The sequence below is a fragment of the Molossus molossus genome, unplaced genomic scaffold (genome assembly GCF_014108415.1).
Source record: "Molossus molossus isolate mMolMol1 unplaced genomic scaffold, mMolMol1.p scaffold_m16_p_9, whole genome shotgun sequence".
NCBI lineage: Eukaryota > Metazoa > Chordata > Mammalia > Chiroptera > Molossidae > Molossus > Molossus molossus.
This window is the reverse complement of record NW_023425403.1, coordinates 107,738,503-107,751,980: the sequence shown is the minus strand read 5'-3', so window position 1 is coordinate 107,751,980 and position 13,478 is coordinate 107,738,503. Positions and strand designations below refer to the sequence as shown.

The 13,478-nt window shown below is 49.8% G+C and overlaps 1 protein-coding gene across 1 annotated transcript in view; it reads left to right on the top strand.

Moving 5' to 3' along the window:
* The window catches only part of DCLK1 (doublecortin like kinase 1), a 361,421-nt gene that overhangs the window by 17,310 nt on the left and 330,633 nt on the right, over nt 1-13,478 (top strand). The window contains exon 3 of the mRNA XM_036250158.1: nt 2,565-2,911. Within this exon, the coding sequence (XP_036106051.1) occupies nt 2,565-2,911 (347 nt within the window). The remainder of the gene's footprint in view (nt 1-2,564; nt 2,912-13,478) is intronic.

The window sequence follows — 13,478 nt, the reverse complement described above, 5'->3', positions numbered from 1 at the left end:
GTGTGCGTTTCTGATGCCTGCACCAGGCTCCCCGTGTGCGTTTCTGATGTCTGCACCAGGCTCCCGTGTGCGTTTCTGATGTCTGCACCAGGCTCCCGTGTGCGTTTCTGATGTCTGCACCAGGCTCCCCGTGTGCGTTTCTGATGTCTGCACCAGGCTCCCGTGTGCGTTTCTGATGCCTGCACCAGGCTCCCCGTGTGCGTTTCTGATGTCTGCACCAGGCTCCCGTGTGCGTTTCTGATGCCTGCACCAGGCTCCCCGTGTGCGTTTCTGATGCCTGCACCAGGCTCCCCGTGTGCGTTTCTGATGTCTGCACCAGGCTCCCGTGTGCGTTTCTGATGTCTGCACCAGGCTCCCCGTGTGCGTTTCTGATGTCTGCACCAGGCTCCCTGCGTGCGTTTCGATGTCTGCACCAGGCTCCCGTGTGCGTTTCTGATGCCTGCACCAGGCTCCCGTGTGCGTTTCTGATGCCTGCACCAGGCTCCCCGTGTGCGTTTCTGATGCCTGCACCAGGCTCCCCGTGTGCGTTTCTGATGTCTGCACCGGGCTCCCCGCGTGCGTTTCTGATGTCTGCACCAGGCTCCCCGTGTGCGTTTCTGATGTCTGCACCAGTCTCCCCTGTGCGTTACTGATGCCTGCACCAGGCTCCCGTGTGCGTTTCTGATGTCTGTACCAGGCTCCCCGTGTGCGTTTCTGATGTCTGCACCAGGCTCCCCGCGTGCGTTTCGATGTCTGCTTCAGTCTTGGGAGTGGCCCAGTAGGTACCGGCCATGGTCCGCCAGGTGCTGGAAAGGGGGGCTGCGTAGAGTACTGTTTGTACCTCCCCGTCCTGCAGACACACACCTCACAGGACATTTCAGAGACACTTGCGAAGTAGGCTTTGGTAACCCGTATAACTGTGCTTTCCTATTTTCGAAACCCCAGTTCAGTTATTTTTATGTGAATACTTGTCCTGTGGCCCTGGATGCTTGCACTGTTGACTCTAAAATAGGACGAAGATTTAGAGAAAAGTAAACGGGCTGTGGAGGTTAACCCTAGGCCACCTTCCCTGCAGTTGTGAAGGGTTTTGTGCATTTCTAACTGTTTCCAATCACAAAATTTACTAACACAGAAAAAAGCCATTGTAAACTCTTTAATTTAAAAATGCTTTGACCAGCTTGATGAGCTATGTATATATAAGATCAGTCATTTTATAATTTGTCGTCGCTTGAAACACGTATTCCTCGTGTGTGAGCCACGCCTACTTAGTAGTCTGAGTAGTGTTCTCATTGAACAGTTCTTTATTAAGGAGTAATTTTTGGTTTTTACCTGGCCGGTGTGGCTCAGTGGTGGAGCTTCGACCCCTGTAGCAAGAGGTCACCGGTTCGATTCCCAGTCAGGGCACATGCCCAGGTTGTGGGCCTGATCCCCAGTGGGGGGCGTGCAGGAGGCGGCCAGTCGATGTTCTCTCTCATCGATGTTTCTCTCTCTCTCTCCCCCTCTCCCTTCCTCTCTCTCTAAAAATCAATTTAAAAAAACAGAAAAATTAAAAAAAAAAGGAGTCATTTTTAATAAAAGGCTTATTGACTTTGTTTTTAGCTTTATTGGGGTATAATTGACAAGTAAAATTGTATGATATTTAAAGTGCACCTTGTGATGAATTGAGATACACATACACACACACACACATTGCGAAAGGATTTTTCCTTTTTCTGTGTGAGAACATTTAATTCCAAGTCTTTTAGGAAGAACCTTGTCTTTTATCCGATAGTGTTATCAACGGCTGTCTGCGTGGTCTGCGCTGGCTCCTTCCTTCTCACCCACCTCATGCAGCGTGTTTGCTGGGGGTTCCTTCTGGAAGCCCCGCGGACCACCCTCAAAGCCTGTCCTCCGCAGGCTGGTGCGGCCGGCCTTGTGGCCGGTGGGGGCGCATGCTTGGCCCCCGGTGGGAGGACAGGAAGGGTGATGATTTTGCTCGCTTTTGGAATTCTGCTCGATTTTACAAAATGTTTAGCAAGCACCCCCATCAAATGTGTAAATGACATCGCTATTGTAAGAAGTGTTTTCTGACCCAGTTTAGTTTTTACATTAATTCAGGTGGCAGGTATAGGTTCCTCTGACTTGGACATTTTTTTCTGCGAAAGAAATGTTTCCACATTTCAAAGAATACATCCTTTTTGTTTGTTTTTATTTTTTTCTTTGTTGATTTTTAGAGCGAGAGAGAGAGAAACATCGATGAGAGAGAACGTTGATTAGCCGCCTCCTGCATGCTCCCCACTGGGGATTGGGCCCATAACCTGGGCAAGAAAACATCTTTTTTGAATCCAGTTTTATAACTTTCTGAGGGACACTGAATAGCACTCTTTCTATCACCAATCTGAAGATGAAGAAAGAGGGGAATGATGGTCCCTCCCGCCCCCGCCCCAGGATACCAGTCTGTTGCTGACAGAGCCAGAGTCAGAATTCTTTCTTTCTCATTAATCACGAATCATGTTCCACTGTTTAAAAAGTCACAACTCGCCCTTGCCCCTGAGTAGGAAAGAGGTCGGACTAGAGTAAATTCACGTCTGTTTCCGCTTCCTCAGGGGAGAGCTACGTGTGTGGCTCCATAGAGCCCTTCAAGAAGCTGGAGTACACCAAGAACGTGAACCCCAACTGGTCCGTGAACGTCAAGACCACCTCGGCGTCCCGGGCCGTGTCGTCGCTGGCCACCGCCAAGGGGGGCCCCTCCGAGGTGCGGGAGAACAAGGATTTCATCCGGCCCAAGCTGGTCACCATCATCAGAAGCGGGGTGAAGCCGCGGAAGGCCGTCCGGATTCTGCTGAACAAGAAGACGGCGCACTCCTTCGAGCAGGTCCTCACGGACATCACCGACGCCATCAAGCTGGACTCGGGGGTGGTGAAGCGCCTGTACACCCTGGACGGGAAGCAGGTGAGCGGCGCTGTGGCGGGGCCGCCGGGGGTGTGGGGGGCCGGTGGGGAGCCGGGCCGGCCTCGACTGGCCAGGAGAGCCGGGCATTCAGTCCACACGCACTAGGTGTGGGCCTCAGGCCAGTCCCAGCCTTAGCCCTGGGACTAAGGTAAAAGTGCCCATCTCCGAGCTCAGATGATTACCCCGGGATGTCTACCTTCTCGGTTATTCACGCTTAGCATAATGCGCTCTTCAGCCCTCTAGTTTCAGTGTTGTCCTGTAGTACTGTCTACAGCCTTGAGCAGGACTGAGATTTAGAGGTCAGCTGACCAGTAGAGAAAAATCGAAATCCTTTCTTTGGCCTGAAGGATAGCTTATAAAATTTACTCTTCCAGTAATGTTCCCTGGGGAGACTTTTATAAATTTTAAGGACGTCCCTAAGGAGTAAAGTATTTCTGTCTGGATGGCATATTCCTTGAATATTATACATCTTGGTTTGAAAACATAATTTCAGAATCAGAATGAAGGGGGTCTCTCCAGCTATGGACTGTACATCGGTTGACCTGGACGGGTGGACAGTGTAATGTGAGGGTGTGAGATGTGTGTAAAAGTAGCCTCAGGTGGACTTTTCTGAAGCTTCCGCAGACCCCTGACGGTGCTCAGAGCACAGATCACTGATACACGTGCAGTGTGATTTGCTGGAGTCTCGAGTTCCCCGGTATCTTTTTGTTTAAGGTCATCATTTTTAGCACACTATCTTTGCGTGACGTTTAGTTTTGAAGGTGGATTGGTTCAAATGCCTTGGAAAAGTTATTGTGAGGGATACCTTGAATGAATTTTATAGAGAGTACATATTAAAAATCAAAACTAGTTTCATAAGTTAAAAGGTTGATCTTATTAAATAGTGATATACGTTCTGGAAGGCTAACACATTCAAGCTACGAAGAGGAAATAGTTGCAAATACTAGAAAGAATTAGCAGTTGTGAAAGAATTCTTCCCGTAGGGATCCACTCAAATGCTCTAAATTATAACATTGACTAGGCAAGAAGGAAGATCTGCCGGTGGTTGATTTATGTTCCCCAATCTTCTGCTTGTCTCATAAAACTTCCGCAGGTATCATGTGGATAAGGATTCTGGGGACGAAACTCCCTGTTTTCTAGATCGAAGAGGGTAAGAGCCTGAATGTCACCAATCAGCCAGTGACCAGAAGGTCCACTGCCCGCTGGCTCGTTGTAGCAACAAGAAGGTGGTGAGGTTCTCCTCTGAACATTGGAGGCTCCCTCTGGGGGGAAACTCAGCCGTTTTAGCCCCTTTGTGGACTGAGTTTTCTCAAGATAGGAGTTGACCAGTTTTCATAAAAAGTAAAAGTTACACAAAGAGTACAGACCGATAAACCCTTTTCCTCCCCAGTCACTTCAAAATTTTGTAGGTTTCAAATGGCTACACACTGGATCTGAAAGTCAGCTTTAGCTACTACTCTGACATTGATGGATCATTCATGTATTCTGAGAGTGAGTTTCTGAAATACGCACTTTGAGTCGTTTTCTTCTTTTTTAGGAATTTATGTAGGGTCTGTATTTTATAATGGCTGGTGTTGCTGTGGTTTACATTTAGTAATCCAATGTAATGGGAAAAAATTTCAAGGTTTAATGTCAAAAGACCAAGATTCAAATCTCGACTCAGCCACAGATTATGTATTTTCTTAGCAAGTCACTAATGAGCCTCATATTACACATCAGTAAAATGTGGATAAAATGATCACACTCACCTCCGTGTCGTCGAGTTCTTAAGGGATCAACTCTGATAATACATATAAAAGAATTTTGAGCTGTAATACTACTACGACAGCCGTATGGAGCTTGGAGCTTCATTCTCAGTGCCTGTGTGAGCATGTTTAATCGTCGCAGCAGCTTGGATTTTATCTTTATTTGCCAGACATGACAGGGCACAGAATTTATTTTTAGAAACAAGCAAATAAAAACCACCATGGAGACCACACAGGTATGGTGGCAGTGTTGGGTTTGAACCAGTGTCTCTCCAGAGCCGGTGCTCACGACCACCTTACCACAGTGGATTCCAGCCAAGCACCAGGCAGAGGCAAACGCACCGAGAGACTTCAAGGGAGCGACGTGGCCGGGAAATGCCACCTGAAAGTGTCCCTGTGAGTGTGCTTCTGCGGCCGGTCCGCACAGTGGTGTTTGTGATGTTCCGCGTCCAGGCCGCCGAGCGGTACTTCCTGCCTTGTGGGGTGTTCTCTTCTTGCAAGAACAGTGCAGAGCTGCGAGGAATTGGGTGATACAGTGGAAAGAATATACGGACATTTTGCTGGGGTCCCCAGGAGGAACAAAGGCGCGTCCTTAGGGCCCCAGGAGTCTGTGGAATTGTTTCTGTTCGGAAGGGACGTCTAGCCCTGTGCGCGGGGTTAGGATTCATGGAGCTTTGCCGAGACCTGACTGTTCCCGTAGAGGGAACCCAAGCCTTCCTGTGCGTGATGCTCTGCATGGGGGGTGCACGGGTGCTGCCACCCTCCCACTCGCCCACTGCAGCAGGGCCCCGAGGCTGCCGTAGGACCACACCCTGAGATCGCGCCTCCCGCCTTTCTCGTTTAATCCTGTGGCCGAGTCCTGTCTCCGCTCCATGAGAGGCATGGGCAGTCCAGTGCCCAGTAAGGTGGTCAGAGGTAAACATTTCTTTTGCATTGAGGAAATAAAATTGTTCGTCCAAAATCAGTAGCTTGAGTACTTCGCATGAGTAGAGAGGACGGTCATGAGCTTTACAGATGGCGCTGGCGCAGCGTGGTGCATCCGCAGGAGGGACGGGGTGCTGGGGTCCCTGCCTGGCACCAGAGAGGTGCCTGCTGCTGCGTGTTCTGCAGAGATGCCACCAGGGGGCGCAGGCCCGTGCTCTCCTCACTCACCCCGTGCCCCTCGGCCTCTGGGGTTCGCTTTCAGCCATAACCTAGGAGTTCATCACAGAGCCCGGGTCTGGTTTGTGGGCCGAGACGAGGAATCGTCATATTGGAAGTGCTGCACCACGTAGAAGACATTTTGCAGGGATGTCATTCTGCACAGGACCCTGGGGGCTCCCGGGCGGCCTGTGTGTGAGCGAGCTTTTTCTACTGACTGCAGCTCCATCTTCTTCTTCGGGCCATAAAGCTTCAGTGAAAGGGTGCCCCCCCCCCCCCGCCCTTCCTGACACCCCTCGGGGCCCCTGATGGCCCTGCGATCCGTTCCTTCTGTGCCCGAGGCCACAGAGATACTCGCTGTGTCTTGATTGTAGTGGCGCATGGCTGGTCTGGGCCTGGGTTAAGGCCTCCAAGGAAGGAAGGGGTCGTTCTCCAGCTGAAGGTTACACTCCGTCCCTCTCTGCGCGGCTGAGGGAAGGCTTTGCAGGGTGCGGGAATCTTTTCCTCTTGTCCATCCGGGCTACTGTGTTGGGATTTTCTGTGGGTTAGTCACGCACCCTCGCTGGGCAGCAACTCCCAGAGGTCATATGAAGTGTCACTATTTTTGACGTGGTTAAAGTAAGCCCAAAAGGTACAAGATTTGCGGCAAAGACATACTTGCATATCTCCCGATTCCCTTTTTGGGAACAGTTCATCAGCTGTCTTGAGCTGCTGAGTCTTCTAAATCTGTGATTCCTGAATCCTGGCTCAGAAACCGCAGCGAGTCTGAGGACAGCTGTGTCTCAGCGGGCACTTGACGCTGTTAAGACCACAGTGATGATCTCGCCTTCCCCTCGGAAATTTATAAAATCAGAGTTCAAAGCGGTACGGCAAGTATGGCAACGTCGATAAACTAGGTTTAAAGTACGTCACTGGCCCGTGGCACGGACCCGTCCGCACTGAAGATCTGTGGGTAGCGGTGCTTTGGCAGCAGAGGGAAAGCTCACCCAAGGCTGCTGTGTTTTTATCTTGTAGGTAGTTCACATACCACGCACTTGGTGAAGCCACCCCTGCTATCGTGCTAGAGTGAGCAAGCGATCTGTTGTCTCCCTGATACGGAGACCACGGGGAATCACTCGGCCGACGTAAAGATAACCCGTAAGGTGGTTTAGATGGTAAATTGGAGGACAGCATCGTAGACGCTGCCTTGGGCTGTTCAGGCCGCGTAGCAGATCCCGCAGACTGTGCGGCTTCTGGACAAAGCACGTTAGTTCTCACGGTGGAGACCGGCCGGTGTGGCCTGGTGAGAACCACGTGCTGGTTCCCACGGGAGAGCTCGGAGCTCCGGCCTTTCCCCAGGGCACTAATCCCAACTGGGAGGGCTTCACCCACATAAGCCAGGCACCTCTCATGGGCTGGCTCCTAATACGATCACCTTGGGGGTTATGTTTCAACAGGTGCATTTTGGGAGACACAAACATTCAGACCATAGCTGCCAAGTAAAGGGAACCCCGGTCGCTGTCAATAAGTTAGTTAGTTACTGTGTCTGCTCTGCATGTTCCGGTCGTTGAATCCCTTCCCTCTCATGAACGTGAAGCTCAGAGGATGCTTGCAGACGAATCATAACCATTGCAGCCGTTTATTAGACTAGGTGACTAGTCTATGACTTTGGTAGCCGATGATGAGTAAGAATCACCTATCGGATGTCACAAAATGGTCTTTGGTTTTCCTTTTGGTCTTTAGTAGCTAATTCCAACCGGGAGTAAGAATACTTTGATTTGCACCTGAGTTTAGAGACTTCGGAATATTTCTCACTGGTGAAAAAAGTGGTACAAATGGCTGCCCCATCTGAACGTGGTTGTAGCAATTCATGAGCATAGGAAATGTGGGAAACAGAGGTTTCCAAATGAAAAGGAAGGACTTGGGGATGTGACCGGATTTGGGTGGGCTGCAGAGGGACGTTTTCTGTAGCTGTTGGTGATCGTGGCTATTTTAACGACAGAACTGTGACGGCACTAAGGAACTCCCTTTAAGCATATTCGAACCCTTCATTCTTGGTACACAGATTTTTTTTTTCTGTGATGATTGATATATTATCTATGTTGGGAGAGTGAATGTAACACCTTTCAGTTTTGTTTTCAATTAATGTAAGAAAAAAAACAAACATTTCATAACAAATAATTTAGCTTAAATTTTAAAATGTCAAATTAAAACGTCCTCCAGGAGCTCAGAGCATATGTTAAACCATCCTCATGGTTTGCTGGAGCTCTGAATTGATGGAGAATCTTAGCTGTTTTCAAAGAAAAAGGGGCTTAAGAATAATTACAATACTTTACTTAGGGAATTAACATGTCCAGAACAAATGTGCTATTTTTGGTTACATACCGCTGGTTGATTTTCAGGACTGATAAGCTACACCTGTCCTTATGTAGCTACTAATTCCCCCAAATTGTGAATCGTTAAGTCGTCTTCTTCCAGAGCTCCTCTGACAACGTCATTAATTATGGGCACCGGCAGCGATGTATAGTTTAAAGGCTCAAATTAGTTTCAGCAGAAGTCAGTTACCTGTAAAATGAATTCTGATTTACAGGAAAGTGAATTCTATAGTGTCTCACTATAGCTGGGAAGAGCTGTCCCCTGGAGCGCCCCCTCTGGTAGGCTGTGGGCAGTGTGGTCACTGTTATAAGACTGGGGGGCTCTGGGGTCACCCTCTCCTGGCGATATCTGCTTTCACGGAGGCTGAGCCCTGATGCGGCCTGAGAGCGTCCTCGTCCCCGAGGGAGAACCTTGGGGTGACCGTGGACTTCTGAGTCCGCTGGGCCTGCGCTCTGAATCTAGTCTGAACACTCTGGCTGGACTGAGTTTCTCGTTCAGGGCTGGGAAATTAAGTCAGTTCCCCACTTAACTGGTTATTGAAGTTTAAAAAGCCTGTATATTGAATTTGCGTGATATGCGGTGATGGAAGCATAGATAACAGCCGTTTTTATCGACTAGTTCCAAACAGAGATGTAAGGCTGATACACCTGAGCCAAAGCCTGTCCTTTGTCCCTGGCCACAGTGGTTCTCTTCTGCCACTGGGAAGCGTTGGTTCTTGGATACTTCCCAGTTTTCTCATCTGTACAGTGGGGATAATAACGCCTGCTGTGTAAGTTGCCATGGCGACTTAACGAAACAATCCTGGTGACACACTTAGACGTGTCACTGAATCACACCGCAGCTCTGCAAAGCCAGACCGCATTTCTCAGGCTCAGCTCGAGGGCGGCCTCGTCTGGGAGCCATTCCCTGGCTCCTCCACGCAGAATGGACAGCTGCTTCCCCCGGGCTCTGCTGACCGTGCCCTGGGCAGCCCCACAGTTCTGTTCTCCACGATGCTGCCCGCTGCCCACGGACGTGCCTGTCTCTCCCGTCAGAATGCATAGGGGAGGCTGGGACGGGGTCCTGTTGGCCTCTGCATGTCTAGGACCTGAAGTGGTCACTTCAGTGAGGGACTGAATCACGGACGAAGATTGGCCAGTTTGTCACGGCAGCACCTTTAGCAGGGGGTGAGGATCGCCTGGGGGTCCAGCCCCCTGGGAGCTGATGGTCACCTGCGGTGCTCTCTGCAGGGACCCACAGACTGTAAGGTGCTCACTGGGGTGCTCCTTTTCTAGCTTAGGCTCCTGCTTCGTTAATGACCCTCGGATAACTGAAAACAAAACAAAACAAACATCAAATTTGAAAGCATTTTCTCCACGGAAAGAACTTTCGTCCTACGGGGAAACAATAGATAGTCTAGAAAATGTTCCCCATCTGAGTGAGGAGAACCTCGCCGACTCTTTCTGACATTGCCTCTGCCGTCCAGTGAGCGGAGAGGAGAACTCATTCGTACGCTCTGTGAATTTAAACATCGGTGATGGGCCAGCAAGAGCGTCACAGAAAGAGCGTGTGGCCCGGTGATTTCGGAGAGAAAGCCGCAGCGTCTGCTGCCAGAGCACAGGATGTCCCAGCAGACCTTTCTGATGCGTCCACACCCTGAAACTAAACTCAATGAAAGAGGCAGGTTCAGGAATTAAATGGAACTTACAAAATCCCATGTAAAGTCCGAACTCTGCAGCAAAGTGCATCCCATAGAATGAAAAGGACAGATGGAAGACGGGGGCTGTGATCGGCTGTCCCCGCCGAGAGAGTAACATCCAATCATTGGGAAGAACTTTGAAGCGGATGAGTAAACATCAAGATCCATTAAAATGATTTGTAGTCTCCTCGACAAGTTGGCTCGTGTTAATATTGTGACCGCATTTCCTTTGCTCTTTTTCTTTAAAACATTGAGATCCTGCTCTGTCTACAAGTTGGCTTCTCGCTTGCAGATTCGTAAGCAACCGTGCGCATTCACGTGGGAGATGTCTGGAGATGCTGCAGCCGTGTGTTCTCCGGCTGCGTCATTGCCCCTGGATCCCCAGAGCAAGTTGCCCGGTAGCTTTTCTCCAGTCTCATCTGCAGGGCGGCTGTGCTCTGGCTTGGGGCTGGAAGGGACTCTTGAGCTGATGTTCGGTGTAATCAGTCGCTGGATGGTAAACACCTCAGAGATTAGAACCCTCTTGGAAAGAACACTGCAGTCCCATTTCAGAAGGTGTCGGATGAAGTAAGCCCCGCATTGGTCATAAATGCCAGATACCTCAGGCTTCTCGGGCGAGTACGCGCCTGACTGCCGGGGTCCCTTAGGAGTGTCTCCCCGAGGGAGGACACAAGCGCTCCACCCTCCGTGCCTGCTCTGTCCCGCTCAGTGTCCGAACAGTGTGTGTACTTGTGTGCAGCCAGATATCCGGAGAAAGAAGACATTGCCTTATTGACTTTTGTGTTCTTTTAAAAGTGGAATTTATTAGGCATCTATGTAGCATTTTAAAGCATTGAAATATTGGGAAGAAAAAGCATAAAGAAAATGGCGATGTGTATCTCAGGTACGTGAATGTTTCTCGTGGCTGTTGCTGCTCCTTAGTCATCCTTCACTTACCTTCTGGAAAACCTGCTTCACTGAGATGTTGCTTCATTTCATGACCTCTGCACCCTTGACTACCTTCATGAGATGCTTAATGTTTATTAAGTGACATGTATGGACTTTAACTTGTGACTCGGATTCTGATAAGTAGAACCACGTAATATAGGGCTAGGAGTGTCTCTGGAGAGACCTTTCTAGTCTCTCTTTTTCTCTACTTGGAATACCATGAACTAAACATACCTGGCAGGTAGTAAGGTAAGATCAAAATTTTATTTTAAAATATCGCCTAGGAAGAAAATAACTCAAGGTAAGCATTATCTTTTTTAAAAAAGCAGATTTTTATTTCTGATGCTTTTTCAGAGTCACTGTGCGGGAGCTGGTAAGGAGGTCGGTACAGGAACAAGTCGTAGGAAGTCCGACTGCAGGCCCCGGTGTGTGCCTTACCCGTGTCCTCACTGGCCGTGCAGGGCACAGCAGTGAGGCCAGAGCGCTTGTAGGAGTGCAGACTCTCGGGCCCCAGAGCGCTGGGTCCCAGTCTGCGGGTTAGCAAGACCCTCAGTGAGCCATGTGTTGTTTACGCTGGGAAAGCACGGCTCTGGTGAGCACTGTGAGCGGAACACCAGAACCCAAGCACCTGACGACGGTGCACCCCCGGCCTTCACGTGACAGACGGAATTACCATTCATTTCAGCTTATGTAGCAGTTTCATTCCATGTCCCCGATGGCAGTGTTAACATCGGGTGTCGAGAGACGATCGCCATCAGCGGGGTCATGGAAAGCAGCCAGGACCAGGACGTCGGTGGGAAATGTGTGCACACCCCTGTGGGGGGAGGGGAGGTGGGCGGGGCCCTGTTTGGAGAATAAGTGAAAGGTAAGATGCAGGGAAGGCCGAATGGTTGCCATGGTCACCACAGAGCCCATCATGCCTGCTGTTAGACGTGATCTGTGTGATCTGCGTGGGCTGCTCTGGTTCAGTGTCTTCCTCCGGGTCCTGGAGCGCTTCCGTGTGGGTGAGGGGACGTCATCTGAACTTTCCGTGAGTCGATTTCAGATCTCGGAGTGGGTCAGGCACAGCCCTTGTGCAGGAGAAAATTCACAGCATCAGGGGACACATGGGGCTTTTTCATAGGTCCAGGAAATGGAGGGGCAGACTGTGGAATTAATTTCCTGCCAGCATGCCCAGAGATTTAGTGGTCAAAGTCTCACGTGTCAGATGCTGGCTGTTGAGAGCTGTGTTGGGCGGAGTGAACTGGTGTGAAGGAATCCGAACGGGGTGGTTTAGACTGTACCCCACTTAGGCAGATGTGGCCTTGCGAACAGCCACATGGTGCCCGGGGACCCCATCAACAAGGACTTTTTAAATGGGAAGGTCCACTCTCTCTCTCTGGGGTTAAAGCTCCAAGTTGAGGGAAAAGAATTAGCTGTAAAATTAAGTAGGGTCTCTATATGGAGAAGAAGTGGAAGATTCATTTCTGTCTTTGGTGGATGCAGTGACCCTCGGAAAAATAAAATTGCCCATTTCTCAGGTCTTTTCTGGGACCGGTGTGTGATGAAGAGTGTACAGATATGTTGGCCATTTTCTTTCTTAGTAATCTCAACGCTTTCTTCTATAGCAAAAATTCCTTTTCTCCTTTATCGACATTTCATGTCACATTGGCAGATTTCGCCATGGTGTGTTTTAAAAATATGACGAGTCATTGGTTGTCATTGGCAGTTGTTACTAACCTCACAGGAACAGAGGGTCTCACAATGTCCTGTGCCGATGCCCCGGAGACCCTCTTCCGGGAGGAGATTGATCTCATCCATTGCTCTATCACGCATTGTCCTTGCGTGAACAGACCGTTCCAGAGTCATCTTTGTTTGTGCCGAATGGATCAGGTTTCATGAGGGTTCTGTTGAGATGGCCATGTTTTAACGTTCCAAGTGCTGTTAACATTGAGAACGTATATGTTCTTGTCAGTTTGTTAGATCAGTAGACACCTGTTGACGTGGGCTCTGTGCCAGGCGTTGGGAAGTCAGAAGACTTAGAAGAGACCCTCACAAGGGTCACTGGGGGACCAGAGTCCTTTGTGGACTCCTGGATTCTCTGCCAGAGGACCTTGAACTTTCATCTTTGCATGTTCAAATAAATAGATGCTTGTAAAGTTCATTTTATTTGAGGACGGCCTTGCAATGTTTGCAAATGTGACTGTCAGAACACCCTTGAGCAACGTCCTATTTTTTGAGTAACGGAAAGATGTGTCATTTTATAGTTTAATTAATGGCCCTTGAGTGTGTTTAGAATCTGCGTACCGTGTGCGCCCTGCGGGCCGGCAACCGCCTGGCAGTGAAGTCGGTGCCCGTGCTCAGGGCGCGGGCGGAAGCTGGAAGGTGACCATGCTGGACGCACGAACTCAGCTCCTCCGGCCTGACGGAGCTGCCGGTCAGGCCCGCAAAATCTTCCATTTTATTGGCATCAAAGTGAGAGGGAAGGTATTTTCAAGACTGGACAATAGTGTCACAAAGCGAGCAAACATAACTCTGGGGATGTTGACCTACATTCTGGGGCACGAGAGAATGAAGGGAGGACCCAGAGGGAATGATATGATGGGAGGGTCAGCAACAGCAAGAACACTGTTTTCACGTTGTTAAAATCAGTTTTTAAGTGATTGCATACCTGTCTCCGATGCCTCTCTGGTCTGGAACAAACGCTGTGCACGCTCCCGTTGTCACTGGTTCTGTCCCCTGG